Source organism: Pseudophryne corroboree, chromosome 8, assembly GCF_028390025.1.
Source record: "Pseudophryne corroboree isolate aPseCor3 chromosome 8, aPseCor3.hap2, whole genome shotgun sequence".
Taxonomy (NCBI): Eukaryota; Metazoa; Chordata; class Amphibia; order Anura; family Myobatrachidae; genus Pseudophryne; species Pseudophryne corroboree.
Genome location: NC_086451.1, coordinates 201,074,804 through 201,095,330, shown reverse-complemented (window position 1 = coordinate 201,095,330; position 20,527 = coordinate 201,074,804). Strand labels below are relative to the sequence as shown.

The window sequence follows — 20,527 nt, the reverse complement described above, 5'->3', positions numbered from 1 at the left end:
TCGGTGTTTCTTCCTGACTGTTCTTTGACAAAGGGATTGACTGTTGTTCCCAACAACGCAGATGTCAAAAGTGGGTTTCGGAGTAGATACTGACCGTTTAAGGTTAGGCATTTTTCCTGTGGAAAGAGGTCTGTGGGTCCAGAGTTGGATCGGCTTTGAGTTGACACCTCATTAATATGTTCTGTTAATAAGACAGATGGGTGCGGCCTAGGAGGTTCCTTTTCGGTCAGCAGGTCTAATACCAGGGTGGTTTTCATGGGACCAGTTGGAAATGTGGTCCGGGTCTCACCTGCACATGCACCGGAATATTATCCAAGCGGTCATGACATCGCTCCCGTGGTGTCTGCTCAGGTCCTTCCTTCTAGAGGAATGAAGGTTCAGGATACAGGTTTAGATCCAGGTGTCCGTGCTTACAGATCTCTGAAGCTGGGGAGCAGTCCTTAGCAAGGGACGTATTTCAAGAGGATAAGGTCAAGTTGGGAAACTGGTCTGCGGTAAGCTTTCTTGACTAACGTATTCTTTGTTTTCTGCTGTACTAGTTCTGCCAGAGGACTTGTCAGCAGTGGCGTAAGTAAGTCGCTATGGCGGAACAGGGAGAATGAGACCGTGTGGCTCAGCACACTTATCCACCATACACCCAACCAAGAAGGCCTAGGTTCAGGTCCCACTACAGAAAGGCGGCAATGGCAGAAGATGCACAGTTCGCAGTTGACTGGGAAGTCTGGTAAACACTGTTTTAGCAGGCTTCGTTTCGGAGGTGAACGACGAAGGAATAGAGTTCATCTGCTGACGCGATATCCAGCCGGGGAAGATTCAGTCATCATCGAGAAGCTTTCTCAGACGTGAAAAGTCTTGGTGGAGTGTCGAAATTGGACATGTGGGCGTCTCGCCTCAAGGAGAGATCTCAGGGAGATGGTTCCAGGTCAAGGGACACTCAGGACATAGCAGTGGACATCCTTGTGACATCGTAGGTGTTTTTAGTAGGTCTATGTGGCCTCCCCGGTTTCATCTTTCTTGTGGTAGTAAGCGTAGGATGATCAAAGATTCAGGTGATCCTCTTGAATCCGGTCTAGCCAGCGAGGGTTGGCTATCCACTTTTCATGATTACTCATAGAGGATTGCTGCCTTCTTACTCTAGGTGAAGTTATGTTATAACAGGATCCGTGTATCATGACTTACCATGGCTGCGTCGGACGGCGGAACGGTTGAATGCCATACCCTAAGCCGGAAGGGTGTTCCCAGTGAAGTCGGTTTCCTTAATTCTTCAGGCTGGGAAAGAACTAACGGCACAGTGTGACCACCGTAGTTGGAGTGATTATGTGTTTCGGTGTGTATCCACGAAGGCTCTAATGGAAGACTTTCAGCTAGGTCGGGCTTATCCATACTTTACAAGCCGGTGTGGATGCAATCTTACTAAGTTTCTTTACAAAATTTCTCTCTTGGAAAGTGGTCAAGCTATTGGCTTTGACGTCCGCAGGGCGAGTGTCGGACGTGGTCGTGTTGTCTCACAGTAGCCTTGTTTGATCTTTCAGGCGGATAGAGAGAAATTAAGTATTTGGTTGGTAGTTTTACCAAGATTGATTTCTGTGTTTTGCAGAAAAAGGCCCTTTTTGATGCCAGTGGTTATTTAGGCATTAGATGATTCAAATTTCCTCGATCTAGCCAGGGTTTTGAGTATGTGGGTCGCCAGTTTGGCTCAATTTGGAGAAACAGAGGCTATGTTTGTCTAGTATGGTCCCAGCATGGCTGGCGAGACTGTGGTATGCAGTCTATTACGTGCGGTATCTGTGATGCAGTTGGCACGTGCGTTCTACGGCTGGATTGCCGTCACCGGAGTCGGTGGAGGTCCATTCTTTTGGGAAGATGGGTTTTTCTGTGACGGTTACCCGAGGAGTTTCGGCTGTTTAACTTTGCCGAGAGGATTCTTGGTCAGGATCAAACCCTTTTGCTATGTTCTACAAGTTTGATATCCTGATTTTTGGGGGCCTTTTGTTTGCTCAGTCGGTGCTGCAGAGTCGTTCGCACTCTCCCACCCGTTTTGGAGCTTTGGTATAAACCCCATGGTTCTTTTGGAGTCCCCAGCATCCTCTAGGACATATGAGAAAATAGGATTTTGGTACCTACCTGTAAATCCTTTTCTCTTAGTCCGTAGAGGATGCTGGGCGCCCGTCCCTGTGCGTACTGTGTCTGCAGTTTTTGTTTCTGGTTACATCCTAGTGGTGTGTCTTCTCTGTCAGGTGGTTGCTACCGTTGTTCATGCCGTGGCATGCGGGGTTTTATTTTTGCTTAGGTGGACACATGGTTTGTGTTACATATTTTCTCAGCATGTGGCTGTGTTGTGTTCATGCCGTTGGCTGGTATTCTACTGAATGCCACGTGTTACGGTGTGTTTGAGGTGTGAGCTGGTAGGACACCGTGTTTATAACAATAAATTCTTTCCTCGAAATGTCCATCTCTCCTGGGCACAGTTTTCTAACTGAGGTCTGGAGGAGGGGCATAGAGGGAGGAGCCAGTTCACACCCAGTTTAAGTCTTTACAGTGTGCCCAAGCTCTTGCGGATCCGTCTATACCCCATGGTCCTTTTGGAGTCCCCAGCATCCTCTACGGACTAAGAGAAAAGGATTTACCGGTAGGTACCAAAATCCTATTTTCCTGTGAATTACAGTCCTGGGTCACAAATGATCATGATTGTTCCAACATCTTCTGGCAATTGTGCCAAACACTTAGAACCTGCCCGTGCCGGCCCTTGTCTCCCCCAGTTCGCTGGGTCAAAAGAGGTAGGTGGCTTTCATGGGCTCCTCCCAATAAAGTTTTCCCCAAATTGTCAAATCTTCGGTACCGATCCTGTTCGCAGACACCAAATTGTGATGGCCGGGCAGCGTCCGAGTCGTTAGTGATGTAAAGCATTGCACGCCAGGCCGTCTCATCACATAAGCAAGCAGTTTATTCACAGTTCAGACAGGGTTATCACGTCAATAACATTTAATTTCTTGTTCTCCTCTCTCCAGCACAATATTCATATGGGTTACATCAGGTTAGCATTTCCTTCTATTCGCTTCACTGGCAATAACAGCATAAACAATGATGGCAGAGCATTACAGTACATACTGGCGCAGTCTCTGGGAATCAGTAGTGCGGTGTCCGCAAACTGAGATTCATTTCGGTGCATTTTCCCCCAATTTGCTTGGGGATATCTGCAGTCTATATAAACGGGATTTCTCATGGACTCATCACTGGAGGCCTTCTGCCACACATGGTTTCCTACCACTCACCCAGGTAGTCCTCTCCTGAAGACTCACACCTCCCGTCCTGCTACTCGGGTACCCCTGAAGGTGGGGATCCCCTTTGTTCCTTGTTCCTTCCACTGTACTCTGCATACTGTGGTTCTCACACTGCACTCTTCATCTCTCACTGAAGCTGCTGGCTCTCCTATTACACTGCAGATATGTGCTCTCCCTCTCTTCATAGCAACACCCACACACTGCTCTTCTCTCCATAATGCCAGGGACCATGGAACTCACTTTTACCTGTCCACGGTCCCTGGACTGCGTTTCTCCTGGACTCTAGCTTGTGCCTCTATCCCAGTTCTCAGCTCACACTGAACTCTAACCTGTGCTTTGATCCTTGTCCTAAAACCCCCCTACACTTCCTGTCCTACCCCCCTACATGTGGCAGAACTGGTTTAATTGGTTTTGGGGCCATAAACTTACCCACTCACTGATAAGAATCAAATGGCTTTTGGAACTTTCCAATATCTGTTAATATTCCAGTATGCCACATAAGTAGCACTGCTGACATCATGGTGTCTGCACTCCGGCGTCCCCATAATGCCTGTCGACATTCTGATTGCCCACAAACCAACTATTTCCCGTTGTAGCTGACCTGTAGTTTCTATTAGGATTTAACATTAAGCAAGCAGTGTAGTGAAAGTAAATTCAGATTATACAGGAACAGTGTTGCAAAGTTCTAACAAGGAATTAAACATGTAATTTCATGGTATTATGCTTTAACCCATTTAGTCTATTTAACATGCCATTATTCTGCTAAATTAGTATTACATCTGTGATAAGTGGATTGTGCTCACACTAAAAGAGTTTGTATTCAATATGTTTGTACAGGTTAACACCAGCATGCATGAAGCAAAACTCAATGAGGAATGCGATGAACTTATGGACATTATACAGAGAAGAAAGCAAATGATTGCAGTAAAAATCAAAGAAACAAAAGTAAGACCCACATTTAGTTAATAAATGGACATTGTATATTGCTGTAACATGTCACAGGGTGTAATTAATATCCTGGATCCCAAGTGTTATATAAGAGTGTGTAAGACAGTTATTACTGAATATGTGGCATTGTCCTACAGTGAAATGGATTTGGAGTCTATAATTAGGATGCAGAAAATCAGGACATTCGTGTGACATGACATTGGTTTGTCAATAAAATAATTTTTATTTATTTATTTTTTTGGATGCAAGAAAACAGTGTTAAATTCTAGTCTGTGCGAAACATTTCATGTTTCATAAACTTACATTGTCCTTGATAACTAGGCCACATGGGAGTCATTTAAACTAAGAACTGAATGGGAGTGTGTCCTTATAAGGGTAACTGTAATAATAATTGTTTGGGGCCAAAGCCCATTTACCAACCTCAACAAGTGTGACCTCGCATTTCATATTTATGTGAGCATGTGCATGGCCGGTTCTAGACTAAGTGGGGCAAAAAAAGTCACTTTGGAGACCTCTTTAGAAAAAAAATATCTTATTGTACCTATATTGTGGTTTCTCTGTTACAGGGAACCTCTGAAGATATTGATGCCCCCTGTTCTTACAATTCCCTCAGTCGGCATTCACATGCTTATCCATCTCCCCATTAGCCACAAAACAGGCAGGCAGTTAATAATATATTGCGGACTTTATTGATATTTAAAATATTTATATGTCAGCAAAACCATTTGCCTTTTATCAAATTAAAAATGTCTTCCTTTAAGGTAATGAGGTTACGGAAACTTGCTCAACAAATTGCCAACTGTCGACAGAGGCTTGAAAGATCCACAGTGCTAATTAACCAAGCTGATCATCTTTTGAAGGAAAACGATCATGCAAGGTTCCTGCAAGCTGCCAAGACTGTACTTGATAGGTAAGTGACCAACAGATGCACTTGTTATCAGAAGTGCACTGGTTGCTATAATACTTACCACTGGACTGTACATGTTCTGCAATGGTCTTGCAGCGGCGTTCGCAGTGAGGATTTATTCGCAGTTAGTGACATGTGGGGAGCGTTTGTGGAAGTAATGGGATAGTGGCGGCTTATACATAGGCATGTTGGGACCCTTTCAGGAGTGTGTTGCAGCTTGCGACTACAATCCTGTATGAAGTTGCAATAGCCCAGGTATATTACTTCCGACAGTCATGCTGCCCATTCATATAATTACTCATTAGGTCGATCATTGATATGCACACATACATTATTGCGCACTCTCTCTAATTTCCAGGGGCAGATTCAGGGGTCTGTTTACTAAGTATTTGATGGAGATAAAGTGTATGGAGATAAAGTACCAGCCAACCAGCTCCTAACTGTCATTTCTCATACGTCCTAGAGGATGCTGGGGACACTTCAAGCACCATGGGGCATAGACGGGATCCACTGGAGACATGGGCACTTTAAGACTTTCAGAGGGGTGTGAACTGGCTCCTCCCTCTATGCGCCTCCTCCAGACTCCAGTTTAGAATCTGTGCCCAGGCAGACTGGATACACACTGAAGAGCTCTACTGAGTTTCTCTGAAAAGACTTTATGTTAGGTTTTTTTTATTTTCAGGGAGGCTGCTGGCAACAGTCTTCCTGCTTCGTGGGAATTAGGGGAGATAAGTCAGACCTACTTCTGTGAGTTTAAAGGCTCTGCTTCTTTGGCTACAGGACACCATTAGCTCCTGGGGGTCTGATCGCTAGGTACGCCTAGATACTCGTTCCCAGAGCCCGCCGTCACCCCCCCTTGCAGAGCCAGAAGTCAGAAGACAGGTGAGTAGAAGAAGATCAGAAGACTTCAGTGACGGCTTTGAGGTACCGCACAGCGGCCGCGCTGCACGCCATGCTCCCACATTCAGCGGCACTACAGGGTGCAGGGCGCGGGGGTGGGGCGCCCTGGGCAGCATATAAACCTAACATAACTGACTGGCATCAGCGGACTAAGTGCCAGGGCACTGTCCGGACCCCTGCCAGTATAAAAAAGTTTAAATAAGAGCGGGTCTGAAGCACGCCAGTACGGGGGCGGGGCTTAGCCCTCACAGCACACAGCCTGGCGCCATTTTCTCTTCACAAGGCTGCAGAGACGCTGGTCCTTCCTCAACACTGCTGTACAAGTAACACGGTGAAAAACGGGGGGTCTGTCCCCTATAGGCCCAGTGTATCTGCGTGTGGTGGGTGCACGTGTGTCGGCATGTTTGAAGCGGAGTGCTCTTCCCAGGAGGAGACTATGTTAGGGACACAAAACTGTGGGAGTGACCCTGTCGGCACCGCCGACACCGGATTGGGTGAATGTTTTGAGTGCTTTGAATGCAAATGTGGCTCTGATTAATAAAAGATTGGATAAATCTGAGTCCCAGAACCAGGCTTGGAAGAAATCCGTAGAGGATGTGTTGTTTCAAGTCCAGACCCCCTCGGGGTCAGAAAAACTTTAATTTGCCCAGTTGGCAGACACGGATACCGTCACGGACTCAAGTGTCGACTATAGTGATGTCAGATTAGATCCAAAGCTGGCAAAGAGCATTCAGTACATGATTGTGGCTATAAAAGATGTATTACATATCACGGAGGACCCTACTGTTCCTGATACTAGGGTCTGTAGGTATAAAGGAAAGAAACCTGAGGTAACATTTCCTCCCTCTCATGAACTGAACGCGCTTTGTGAAAAGGTTTGGGAAAATCCTGACAAAAAGTTGCAGATTCCCAAAAGGATTGTAGTGGCGTATCCGTTTCCCTCTGGGGATAGGGAAAAATGGGAGTCACCCCCCATGTATACAAAGCTTTATCACGGCTGTCCAAAAAGGTGGCTATTCCGTCCCCTGACACGGCAGCCCTAAAAGATCCTGCGGATCGTAGGCAGGAAAGTACATTGAAATCCATTTATATCACCACGGGTACACTACTCAGACTAGCCATTGCATCTGTGTGGGTGAGTAGTGCTATCGAAAAATGGGCAGATAACTTGTCATCTGAAATGGATACCCTGGATAGGAATAGCATTCTTCTGACACTAGGTCTTATCAGGGACGCTGCAGTCTACCTAAAGGAAGCTGCGAGAGATATTGGCCTCTTGGGATCACGGGCCAATGCCATGGCAGTCTCAGCTAGGAGAGCATTGTGGATTCATCAATGGAATGCTGATGCTGACTCTAAGAAAGCTATGGAGTCTCTGCCGTATAAGGTAGGTGTATTGTTTGGTGACGGCCTCGCTGAGTTGGTATCTATGGCTACCGTGGGTAAGTCATAATTTTTACCTTATGTGCCTGCACCACAAAAGAAAGCACACTATCAGATGCAGTCCTTTCGGCCCAATAAATACCGAAAAGGCCGAGGGTCTTCCTTCCTTGCTACTAGAGGAAAGGGAAAGAGATCACCGGCCGTGGCCGGTTCCCAGGAGCAGAAGTCCTTCCTGGCTTCTGCCAAGTCCACCGCATGACGCTGGGGCTCCTCTGCGGGAGTCTGCACCGGTGGGGGCACGTCTCAGGCTCTTCAGTCAGTTCTGGGCTTGTTCGGGCCTGGACTCATGGGTTTTAGAAATAGTGTCCCAAGGGTACAAACTGGAGTTTCAAGACGTCCCCCCTCACCGATTTTTCAAATCTGCCTTACCAGCTTCTCTTCCAGACAGGGAAGTGGTATGCGCTGCAATACAAAAATTGTGTCACAATCAAGTCATTGTCAGGGTTCCCCCATCGCAACAGGGAGAAGGATTTTATTCGAGCCTGTTCGTGGTCCCAAAGCCGGACGGCTCAGTCAGACCAATCCTGAACCTCAAATCCCTCAATTTCTACCTGAGAAAATTCAAATTCAAGATGGAATCTCTCCGGGCGGTGATCTCCAGTCTGGAGGAAAGGGATTTCGTGGTGTCGGTAGACATAAAGGATGCCTACTTACATGTTCCCATTTATCCTCCACATCAGGCTTACCTGAGGTTTGCTGTTCAGGATTGTCATTACCAATTTCAGACGTTGCCGTTTGCTCTGTCCACGGCTCCGAGGGTTTTCACCAAAGTAATGGCCGAAATTATGGTTCTACTGCGCAAACAAGGAGTCACAATTATCCCGTACTTGGACGATCTCCTGATAAAGGCGAGATCCAGGGACCAATTACTGCAGAACATTACGCTCTATCTAACAATTCTGCAGCAACATGGTTGGCTCCTAAACTTGCCAAAGTCGCAGTTGGTTCCGACGAGACGGCTGTCGTTTTTGGGAATGATTCTGGACACAGAATTGCAGAGAGTTTTTCTTCCAGTTGAAAAGGCTCTGGAAATTCAGAACCTGGTCAAACAAATTCTGAAACCAGCAAGAGTATCGTTCCATCAATGTACTCAGTTGCTGGGGTAGATGGTGGCGGCCTACGAGGCCATTCAGTTTGGCAGATTCCATGCCAGAGTGTTTCAGTGGGACCTGTTGGACAAGTGGTCCGGGTCCCATCTGCACATGCACCGAAGGATAACCCTGTCCTCCAAGACCAGAATCTCACTCCTGTGGTGGCTGCACAGCTCTCACCTCCTAGAGGGACGCAGGTTCGGGGTCCAGGACTGGATCGTAGTGGCCACGGATGCGAGTCTCCGAGGCTGGGGAGCAGTCTCGCAGGGGGAAAGTTTCCAGGGAAAATGGTCGAGCCATAAACGTTCTGGAGTTAAGGACCATTCACAACGGCCTTCTGCAAGCGGTACATCTTCGCAATCGGCCCGTCTTGATTTAGTCGGACAACATAACAGCAGTGGCGTACATAAACTGCAAAAGGGTTGGGTATCTGCACACTCACTATATATTTTTCTGATAGTGTGAGTGTATGTGAATCATCACCATACAGTCACTATACGGAACCCCTTTTAACTTATCTTAGATAATACTCAGTAGAAGGAGGGGGTGCTGTCAATTACAGTATATATGCAATAGGATTGGAAGGAGAAGTAAGAAGAAACTGTATAGTTGACGCACTAGAAAGGATTAATTAATCATAAAATGTAACCTTTATTAAGTATACATTAAAATATATAATTTCATTGACCCAGACTACAGTGAAACATAAGAGTTAAAATCAAACAAACTAACATGTATGTGAAACCTACAAGATAGGAAATAGTGAATAAAGAAATTTAAAAAATGTGTCCTGCGTGTGTTTTATATATATCACTCATAAGATTCTTATATCTATTCAGAAATCCCCAATATTTGATCCATTATAGGTATGATTCTGTTTAGATAGTGGCTGTTACAGCAGACGTTGATAGTTAGCACTCTCCCGGCTGATAATTCCAGAGAGTCAGTACTATCTCATATATATCTTTATTCACTCCACAGAAATATCCCCTGAGAAATTCTCCCAAATATGGGGACTGTGAGTGTCAGTAGATATAAGCATATGAATTAAATATGATAGAGAGTTAATTAGATAGTATGTAACACCAATTGTCGCCAATATACTTATATATGATATACTTCTAGATCAAGGTCAGCTGAAGAAATGGGTATCAAGGTCTCTGAGATAATCTTGGCACAGGAATATATTATCCCACTCATTATTGCACACATAGTTATCTGGGCATGTATATGGGGAAAACAGGGAGAGAATTTTCAAGGGATATGGCAGTCCCCATTTCGTATGGATTTTTTAAGGGATATAGCAGTCCCAGTTTTGATCTCCAATAATCCACGTATATTTCCAACCCAAATAGGTTCTAGATATTACAGTTCAAATTTGCTTAAGGGATATAGCAATATATAGCAATCCCCATATCTGTGTGGGTCTTTTAAGGGAATATATCAATCCCAGATTCTAATCTCTAATGACCCACATATGACCTAAATAGGTTCTATGAACGGCAATATGTCACAGTAACTTGAGTTCATTCTCTGTTTGTTACTGTATATATTGTAATAAACAATGTGGTAACATTTAAAAACAGATGATAGTTGTATGATTGAACACTGAAATAGTGTAATACAAGTATACTATATTGCAGCCAATACCACAAGGCAATACTTATTGGCAGCTGCATGAATTTATGGAATACTGAAATAGTTATTACTGTGATAATACATAACTGTGGGGACTATATATTTTATCAGCCTCCAGGGGGTATCCAATGCATCCCTAAATCATGATATATAATATTTGAGTGGATAGGCACTACCCTACACTGCATGTTTAATCACACAGTGAAATTGATATAACTTAAAGGGACACAATATATGGGGTTAATGTACATTATGATTAGGAGTGCTACCTCCTTGAATAATAGTTTTACATCCTCGAATAAAACAAACAGAGACTGAACTCAAGTTACTGTGACATATTGCAGTTCATAGAACCTATTTAGGTCATATGTGGGTCATTAGAGATTATAATCTGGGATTGATATATTCCCTTAAAAGACCCACACAGATATGGGGATTGCTATATATTGCTATATCCCTTAAGCAAATTTGAACTGTAATATCTAGAACCTATTTGGGTTGGAAATATACGTGGATTATTGGAGATCAAAACTGGGACTGCTATATCCCTTAAAAAATCCATACGAAGTGGGGACTGCCATATCCCTTGAAAATGATTTCCCTGTTTTCCCCATATACATGCCCAGATAACTATGTGTGCAATAATGAGTGTGGGATAATATATTCCTGTGCCAAGATTATCTCAGAGACCTTGATACCCATTTCTTCAGCTGACCTTGATCTAGAAGTATATCATATATAAGTATATTGGCGACAATTGGTGTTACATACTATCTAATTAACTCTCTATCATATTTAATTCATATGCTTATATCTACTGACACTCACAGTCCCCATATTTGGGAGAATTTCTCAGGGGATATTTCTGTGGAGTAAATAAAGATATATATGAGATAGTACTGACTCTCTGGAATTATCAGCCGGGAGAGTGCTAACTATCAACGTCTGCTGTAACAGCCACTATCTAAACAGAATCATACCTATAATGGATCAAATATTGGGGATTTCTGAATAGATATAAGAATCTTATGAGTGATATATATAAAACACACGCAGGACACACTTTTTAAATTTCTTTATTCACTATTTCATATCTTGTAGGTTTCACATACATGTTCGTTTGTTTGATTTTAACTCTTATGTTTCACTGTAGTCTGGGTCAATGAAATTATATATTTTAATGTATACTTAATAAAGGTTAAATTTTATGATTAATGAATCCTTTCTAGTGCGTCAACTATACAGTTTCTTCTTACTTCTCCTTCCAATCCTATTGCGTACATAAACTGCCAGGGCGGAACAAGGAGCAGAGCGGCAATGGCAGAGGCCACAAAGGTGCTCCGTTGGGTGGAAAGACATACAAACGCTCTGTCAGCAATCTTCATTCCAGGAGTGGACAACTGGGAAGCAGACTTCCTCAGCAGACACGATCTCCATCCAGGAGAATGGGGTCTTCATCAAGAGGTCTTTGCAGAAGTGACAAGTCTTTGGGGAATTCCTCAAATAGACATGATGGCGTCTCGCCTCAACAAGAAACTTCAGAGATATTGTTCCAGGTCGAGAGACCCTCAAGCAATGGCAATGGACGCCCTAGTGACACTGTTTCGGTCGGTGTATGTGTTTCCTCCGCTTCCACTCATTCCAAAAGTGATAAAGATCATAAGAAGAACAAAGGTTCAAGCGATCATCATTGTTCCAGATTGGCCAAGGAGGGCTTGGTATCCAGATCTTCAGGAATTACTCATATGAGATCCCTGGCCTCTTTCTCTGAGGGAGGATCTATTACGGCAGGTGCCGTGCGTGTTCCAAGACTTACCGCAACTTCATTTGACGGCTTGGAGGTTGAGCGCCGGATCCTAGCCCAAAAGGGTATTCCCAAGGAAGTCATCCCCACTCTTATTCAGGCCAGGAAAGGAGTAATGTCTAAACATTGCCACCGTATTTGGAGAAAATACGTGTCTTGGTGTGAATCCCAGAAAGCTCCTACGGAAGAATTTCAGTTGGGACGTTTTCTCCATTTTCTACAAGCCGGTGTGGATGCGGGCCTAAAGTTTGGCTCAATTAAAGTTCAAATTTTGGCTTTATCGGTTTTCTTCCAAAAACAATTGGCCTCCTTTCCAGGGGTTCGGACCTCCGTGAAAGGCGTATTGCACATCCAACCTCCCTTTGTGCCCCCTGTGGCACCATGGGATCTTAACGTGGTGTTGCAGTTCCTTCAATCTCATTGGTTTGAACCTTTCCAGGAGGTAGAGTTGAAATTCCTTACTTGGAAAGTGGTCATGCTGTTGGCCTTGGCATCCGCAAGGCGGGTGTCTGAATTGGCGGCCTTGTCTCACAAGAGCCCTTATTTGAACTTCCATGAAGATAGAGCAGAATTGAAGACTCGTCAGCAGTTTCTGCCGAAAGTGGTTTCATCGTTCCACTTGAACCAGCCTATTGTGGTGCCAGTGGCTACTGATGCCTTGCTGAAATCGAAGCTTCTCGATGTAGTAAGAGCTTTGAAAATTTATGTCGCCAGAACGGCTCAGTTAAGGAAAACAGAGGCTCTGTTTGTCCTGTACGCTCACAATAAAATTGGGGCTCCTGCTTCCAAGCAGACTATTGCACGCTGGATCTGTCATAAGATTCAGCAGGCTCATTCTACGGCTGGATTGCCGTTACCGAAATCGGTGAAGGCCCATTCTACCAGATAGGTGGGCTCATCCTGGGTGGCTGCCCGAGGGGGGTCTCGGCTTTACAACTTTGCCGAGCGGCTACTTGGTCGGGTTCAAACACCTTTGCAAAGTTCTACAAGTTTGATACCCTGGCTGATGAGGACCTCATGTTTGGTCAATCGGTGCTGCAGAGTCATCCGCACTCTCCCGCCTGTTCTAGAGCTTTGGTATAAACCCCATGGTTCTTGAAGTGTCCCCAGCATCCTCTAGGACGTATGCGAAAATAGAATTTTAATACCTACCGGTAAATCCTTTTCTCCTAGTCCATAGAGGATGCTGGGCGCCCGTCCCAGTGCGTACTGCATCTGCAGTTATTAGTTATGGTTACACACATGTTGTGTTACGTTTATGGTCAGACTGTTGCTGATGTTGTTCATGCCGTTGACTTGCATCGTTGAATGCCATGTTGTACGGCGTGCTTATGGTGTGAGCTGGTATGTATCTCACCTTAGTTTAACAATTAATCCTTTTCCTCGAAATGTCCATCTCTCTGGGCACAGTTCCTATAACTGGAGTCTGGAGGAGGGGCATGGAGGGAGGAGCCAGTCCACACCCCTTTGAAAGTCTTAAAGTGCCCATGTCTCCTGTGGATCCTGTCTATACCCCATGGTTCTTGAAGTGTCCCCAGCATCCTCTATGGACTAAGAGAAAAGGATTTATCGGTAGGTATGAAAATCCTGTTTTTTCAAACACAGCCTGTAACATGGCAGTTAGGAGCTGATTGGCTGCTACTTTATCTCCATCCAAGGCTTAGTAAATAGACCCCTCAGTTTTTTGTGAAGTATGTCATGCAACTTTTTAATGCAGGTAAAACCCATGACCAATTTGTAGTTTGCATTTCCAGAACAGCTATGAAAAAAGCCTCCTTATAATTTGATATTGGCCACTAAAAGCCTCCTACACTCTCCTGCTATCTTATTTACCATTGCTGGGAGGTTTAGGATAATTTGCCCATTTCTCTTACGTCCTAGAGGATACTGGGGTCCACATTAGTTCCATGGGGTATAGATGGGTCCACTAAGAGTCATGGGCACTTTAAGAAATCACTATTGTGGGCTGGATCCTCCCTCTATGCCCCTCCAACCAGACTCAGTTTAGCATATGTGCCTGGAGGAGCCGGTCACGCTTTGGAGATCTCCTGAAGAGTTTTCCACCTTTATTTTTAATGTTGGTTTTCTCTTACGTCCTAGAGGATGCTGGGGACTCCGTAAGGACCATGGGGTATAGACAGGCTCCACAGGAGATATGGGCACTATAAAGAACTTTAGAATGGGTGTGCACTGGCTCCTCCCTCTATGCCCCTCCTCCAGACCTCAGTTAGAACCTGTGCCTAGAGGAGATTGGGTGCATTACACGGGAGCTCTCCTGAGTTTCTCTGATAAAGAATTTTGTTAGGTTTTTTATTTCAGGGAGCACTGCTGGCAACCGGCTCCCTGCATCGTGGGACTGAGGAGATAGAAGCAGACCTACTTAAGTGATAGGCTCTGCTTCTTAGGCTACTGGACACCATTAGCTCCAGAGGGAGTCGGAACGCAGGTCTCCCCTCGCTGTTCGTCCCAGAGCCGCGCCGCCGTCCTCCTCGCAGAGCCGGAAGATAGAAGCTGGGTGAGTATAAGAAGAAAAGAAGACTTCAAGGCGGCAGAAGACTTCAGATCTTCACTGAGGTAAGCGCGCAGCGGTAACACTGCGCACCATTGCTCCCACACACTACACCCACTAGCGGGCACTGATGGGTGCAGGGCGCAGGGGGGGCGCCCTGGGCAGCAATAAAAACCTCTAAATCTGGCATTATAAGGTTAGACACTGCGGAGGCAGTAATTCTATAAATACCCCGCCAGTTTTGTGATACTTTGAGCGGGACCGAAGCCCGCCGCTGGGGGGGGGGCGGAGCTTGGTCCCTCAGCACTAACCAGCGCCATTTTCTCCACAGAGATTGCAGAGAAGCTGGCTCCCCGGTCTCACCCCTGCTAAACACGGTGACACAGGGCTGAAAAGAGGAGGGGGGGTGGGGCACTTGTAAGGCGCAGTGAGTGTATTAACACAGTGATTAAAATAAAAGCGCTATTATCTGGGAGATTATTTTCCAGTGTCAGTTGGCGCTGGGTGTGTGCTGGCATACTCTCTCTCTGTCTCTTCAAAGGGCCTTATTGGGGAACTGTCTCCTTATAACTATATCCCTGTGTGTGTGGGGGTGTCGGTACGAGTGTGCCGGCATGTCTGATGCCGAAGGCTCAGCTAAGGAGGAGATGAAGCAGATGATCGTGGTGTCTCCGTCGGCAACGCCGACTCATGATTGGATGGACATGTGGAATGTTTTAACTGCAAATGTGACCTTATTACATAAGAGATTGGACAAAGCAGAGTCCAGAGAAAAAGCTGGGAGTCAATCCACCGCTTCGACTTGGTCACCGGGCCCTTCTGGGTCTCAAAAACGTCCCCTATCCCAAATAGCAGACACTGATACCGACACGGATTCTGACTCCAGTGTCGACTACGATGATGTGAGGTTACACCCAAGGGTGGCCAAAAGTATTCATTATATGATTATTGCAATAAAAGATGTTTTGCATATCACAGATGACCCCTCGGTCCCTGACACGAGGGTGCGCATGTATAAGGAAAAGAAACCTGAGGTAACCTTTCCCCCATTCCATGAGCTTAACGAGTTATTTGAAAAAGCTTGGGAAACTCCAGATAAAAAACTGCAGATTCCCAAAAGGATTTTTATGGCGTATCCTTTCCCTGCACAGGACAGGGTACGTTGGGAATCCTCACCCAGGGTGGACAAGGCTTTAACACGCCTGTCCAAGAAGGTGGCGCTACCGTCTCTGGACACGGCATCCCTCAAGGATCCTGCTGATCGCAGACAGGAAACTACTTTAAAGTCTATTTATGCGCATACAGGTTCTTTGCTCAGACCGGCAATAGCATCGGCATGGGTGGGTAGTGCAGTTGCAGCTTGGACAGAAGATACCTTGTCAGCTGACCTTGATACCCTAGACAGGGATACCATTTTATTGACCTTAGGCCACATTAAAGACGCAGTCTTATATATGAGGGACGCTCAAAGAGACGTTGGGCTGCTAGGTTCGAGAGCCAACGCCATGGCGATTTCTGCTAGGCGAGCCCTGTGGACCCGCCAATGGATGGGTGATGCCAACTCAAAGAAGCATATGGAGGTTTTGCCATACAAAGGTGAAGTTTTATTTGGGGAAGGTCTCGCGGACCTGGTTGCCACAGCTACCGAGGGTAAATCTACCTTTTTGCCTTTTGTTCCCCCACAGCAAAAGAAAACTCCACAATATCAGATGGAGTCCTTTCGGTCGCATAAGTCCAGAAGAGGTTGGGGCTCATCTTTCCTCACCAGAGGTAAGGGTAGAGGAATGAGAGCACCTGCTCCAGCTAGTTCCCAGGAGCAGAAGTCCTCCCCGGCTTCTACTAAATCCACCACATGACGCTGGGGCTCCACTGAGGGAGTCCGCACTGGTGGGGGCACGTCTTCGACTCTTCAGCCAGGTCTGGGTTCTGTCAGACGTGGATCCTTGGGCGATGGATATTGTATCCCAAGGCTACAAACTGGAATTCGAAGAGATGCCCCCTCGCCAATTTTTCAAGTCGGCCTTGTCAGCTTCTTCCACAGAGAGAGAAGTAGTGTTAGCTGCAATTCAAAAGCTGTGTCAACAGCAAGTGATTGTCAAGGTTCCCCTAGTCCAACAGGGGAAAGGGTACTATTCGACCCTGTTCGTGGTCCCGAAGCCGGATGGTTCGGTCAGACCCATTTTAAATCTAAAATTCAAGATGGAATCGCTCTTAGGCTGTGATCTCCAGTCTGGAAGGGGGGGATTTTATGGTGTCACTCGACATAAAGGATGCATACCTTCATGTCCCCATATATCCTCCTCATCAGGCGTACCGGAGATTCGCTGTACAGGACTGTCATTACCAGTTTCAGACGTTGCTGTTTGGGCTTTCCACGGCCCCGAGGATTTTCACCAAGGTGATGGCAGAGATGATGGTGCTCCTGCGCAGACAGGGAGTCACAATTATCCCATACTTGGATGACCTCCTGATAAAAGCAATATTGAGAGATCAATTGCAGAAGAGCGTGTCACTCTCCCTGAGAGTGCTACAACAACACGGTTGGATTCTCAATCTGCCAAAGTCACAATTGATTCCAGCGACTCGAATATCATTCCTAGGCATGATTCTGGACACGGAACAAAAGAGGGTTTTTCTCCCGATGGAAAAAGCCCAGGACCTCCAGAACATGGTCAGAGACTTGCTAAAACCAAAAAGAGTGTCTGTTCATCAATGCACTCGAGTTCTGGGGAAAATGGTGGCAGCCTACGAGGCCATCCCCTTCGGCAGGTTTCATGCAAGGACATTTCAGTGGGACCTCCTAGACAAGTGGTCCGGGTCCCATCTACTAATACATCAGAAGATAAGCCTGTCCCCCCGGGCCAGGGTGTCTCTCCTGTGGTGGCTGCAAAGTGCTCACCTTCTAGAGGGTCGCAGGTTCGGCATTCAAGACTGGGTTCTGGTGACGACAGACGAGAGCCTCCGAGGATGGGGAGCAGTCACACAAGGAAGAAATTTTCAGGGACTATGGTCAATCCAGGAGGCTTGTCTACACATCAACGTACTGGAATTAAGGGCCATATACAACAGCCTACGACAAGCGGAGAATCTTCTTCGCGACCTACCGGTTCTGATTCAATCAGACAACGTCACAGCCGTGGCTCATGTGAACCACCAAGGCGGGACAAGGAGCAGAGTGGCAATGGCAGAAGCCACCAGGATTCTTTGCTGGGCGGAAAATCACGTAAGCGCTCTGTCAGTGGTCTTCATTCTGGGAGTGGACAACTGGGAAGCAGACTTCCTCAGCAGACTCGATCTCCATCCAGGAGAGTGGGGACTTCATCAAGACGTTTTTACAGAGATAACAAGTTTTTGGGGAATTCCTCACATAGACATGATGGCGTCACGCCTCAACAAGAAGCTTCAGAGGTATTGTGCCAGGTCAAGGGACCCTCAGGCAATAGCGGTGGACGCCCTGGTGACACCTTGGGTGTTTCAGTTGGTCTATGTGTTTCCCCCTCTTCCTCTCATCTCAAAAATATTGAGAATCATAAGACAAAAAAGAGTGAAAACAATCCTCATTGTTCCAGATTGCCCTCGAAGGGCCTGGTATTCAGATCTTCAGGAGATGCTCACAGAAGATCCATGGCCTCTTCCTCTCAGGGAGGACCTGTTACAACAGGGGCCCTGCGTGTTCCAAGACTTACCGCGGTTACGTTTGACGGCATGGCGGTTGAACACCGAATCCTAGCTGGGAAAGGTATTCCGGAGGAAGTCATCCCTACTCTGATAAAGGCTAGTAAGGAGGTGACGGCAAAACATTATCACCGTATCTGGAGGAAATATGTTTCTTGGTGTGAAGCCAAGAATGCTCCTACGGAAGATTTCCATCTCGGCCGTTTTCTCCACTTTATACAGACAGGAGTGGATATGGGCCTAAAATTGGGCTCCATTAAGGTACATATTTCGGCCCTGTCTATTTTCTTTCAAAAGGAATTGGCTTCTCTCCCAGAAGTTCAGACTTTTGTAAAGGGAGTGCTGCACATCCAGCCTCCTTGTGTGTCCCCAGTGGCACCTTGGGATCTTAACGTGGTGTTACGGTTCCTGAAGTCTCACTGGTTTGAACCTCTTCAAACGGTTGAATTGAAATTTCTCACCTGGAAGGTGGTCATGTTGTTGGCCTTGGCATCTGCAAAGCGGGTGTCCGAATTGGCGGCCTTGTCTCACAAGAGCCCCTATTTGACCTTCCATGTGGATAGAGCAGAGTTGAGGACTCATCCTCAATTTTTGCCTAAGGTGGTTTCTTCATATCATATGAACCAACCTATTGTGGTGCCTGTGGCTGCGGGTGACTTGGAGGATTCCAAGTTCCTGGATGTAGTCAGGGCCTTAAAAATCTATGTAGCCAGGACGGCTCGAGTTAGGAAAACAGAAGCACTGTTTGTCCTGTATGCAGCCAACAAAGTTGGCGCTCCTGCTTCGAAGCAGACTATTGCTCGCTGGATCTGTAACACGATTCAGCAGGCTCATTCTACGGCAGGATTGCCCTTAACAAATTCGGTAAAGGCCCATTCCACTAGGAAGGTGGCCTCTTCTTGGGCGGCTGCCCGAGGCGTCTCGGCTTTACAGCTTTGCCGAGCAGCTACCTGGTCAGGTTCAAACACTTTTGCAAAGTTCTATAAGTTTGATACCCTGGCTGATGAGGACCTTGCGTTTGCTCAGTCGGAGTCCCCAGCATCCTCTAGGACGTCCTCCCGGACGTAAGAGAAAATAAGATTTTAAACCTACCGGTAAATCTTTTTCTCCTAGTCCGTATAGGATGCTGGGCGCCCGTCCCAGTGCGGACAAAATCTGCAAGGCTTGTATATAGTTGTTGCTTCCATAAGGGTTATGTTACAGTTGAGATCAGTCTTTAGCTGATACTGTTTTTTGTTCATACTGTTAACTGGTTGCGTATATTCCAGGTTATACGGTGTGGATGGTGTGGGCTGGTATGAATTTTGCCCTTAGATTAACAAAATCCTTTCTTCGTATTGTCCATCTCCTCTGGACACAGTTTCTCTAACTGAGGTCTGGAGGAGGGGCATAGAGGGAGGAGCCAGTGCACACCCATTCTAAAGTTCTTTATAGTGCCCATATCTCCTGCGGAGCCCGTCTATACCCCATGGTCCTTACGGAGTCCCCAGCATCCTCTACGGACTAGGAGAATTTTTTTTTACCGGTAGGTTTAAAATCTTATTTTTTTCAGTCAGGTCTGTTTTGGCAGCAGTCTGACTGCTTCGTGGGACTTAGGGGGGAGAACAGCCCAACTTCCTTAGAGTTAATGGTCCCATTTCTCTGCTGACAGGACACTGAGCTCCTGAGGGAGCCATTCGCAAGCCACACCATGGTGCAGCGTACCCTCCCGCAGCACACCGCCACCCCCTAACAGAGCCTGAAGACAGAAGAGTGGTGAGTACAGCGCCGGCGTCCCGGTTAGCGTAAGGGTTGGAGTGCAGCTCCGAGTACAGGCTGCGCTCCATGGGGCTCAGAAGGCACACACTGCAGTGTGTCCCGCTGTGAGGGGCGCGCTGAGCCACCATTGATACCCACAATGGCCACAACTATCTAACAGGGGTTTTAACCCTTGGTTGGACAATATATTACCTCAGGCCTGTATAATAAATGCGGGAAGCCGAGCTCCATTACAGGGGGCGGGGCTTCAATCAGAGCGGATCCTACAGCTCTCCGGCACCATTTTCCCTCTGCAGCTCATACAGGCAGCATTCACAGGGAAGTGCAGCTCCTCCACAAGGACTCCAAGTCTCCTCAGCGGTAGCAGGGGGTCTAAGTGAAGGGGTGAGCGGTGTTAAGATTATAAGCACTACTGATGTGTTAGTTCTTGCGACCCAGCTAAGTTTCACTTTTGCTAAAGTGGCGCTGTGTGGCTGGCTCTGACTTCTGTGTCTCTCTGAAGACCCTGCCTACATATACTGTGTTTTCACCTGGCGTCTGTGTGTGTGTGTGTGTGTGTGGGTGTCCCTTCAC

At 46.5% G+C, this 20,527-nt stretch overlaps 1 protein-coding gene across 2 annotated transcripts in view; it reads left to right on the top strand.

Annotated features, from left to right (window-relative positions):
- The window catches only part of MID2 (midline 2), a 907,753-nt gene that overhangs the window by 431,189 nt on the left and 456,037 nt on the right, over positions 1-20,527 (top strand). For both annotated transcript variants that reach the window (XM_063937060.1, XM_063937059.1), the window contains exons 4-5: positions 4,119-4,226; positions 4,991-5,139. In XM_063937060.1, the coding sequence (XP_063793130.1) occupies positions 4,119-4,226; positions 4,991-5,139 (257 nt within the window). The remainder of the gene's footprint in view (positions 1-4,118; positions 4,227-4,990; positions 5,140-20,527) is intronic.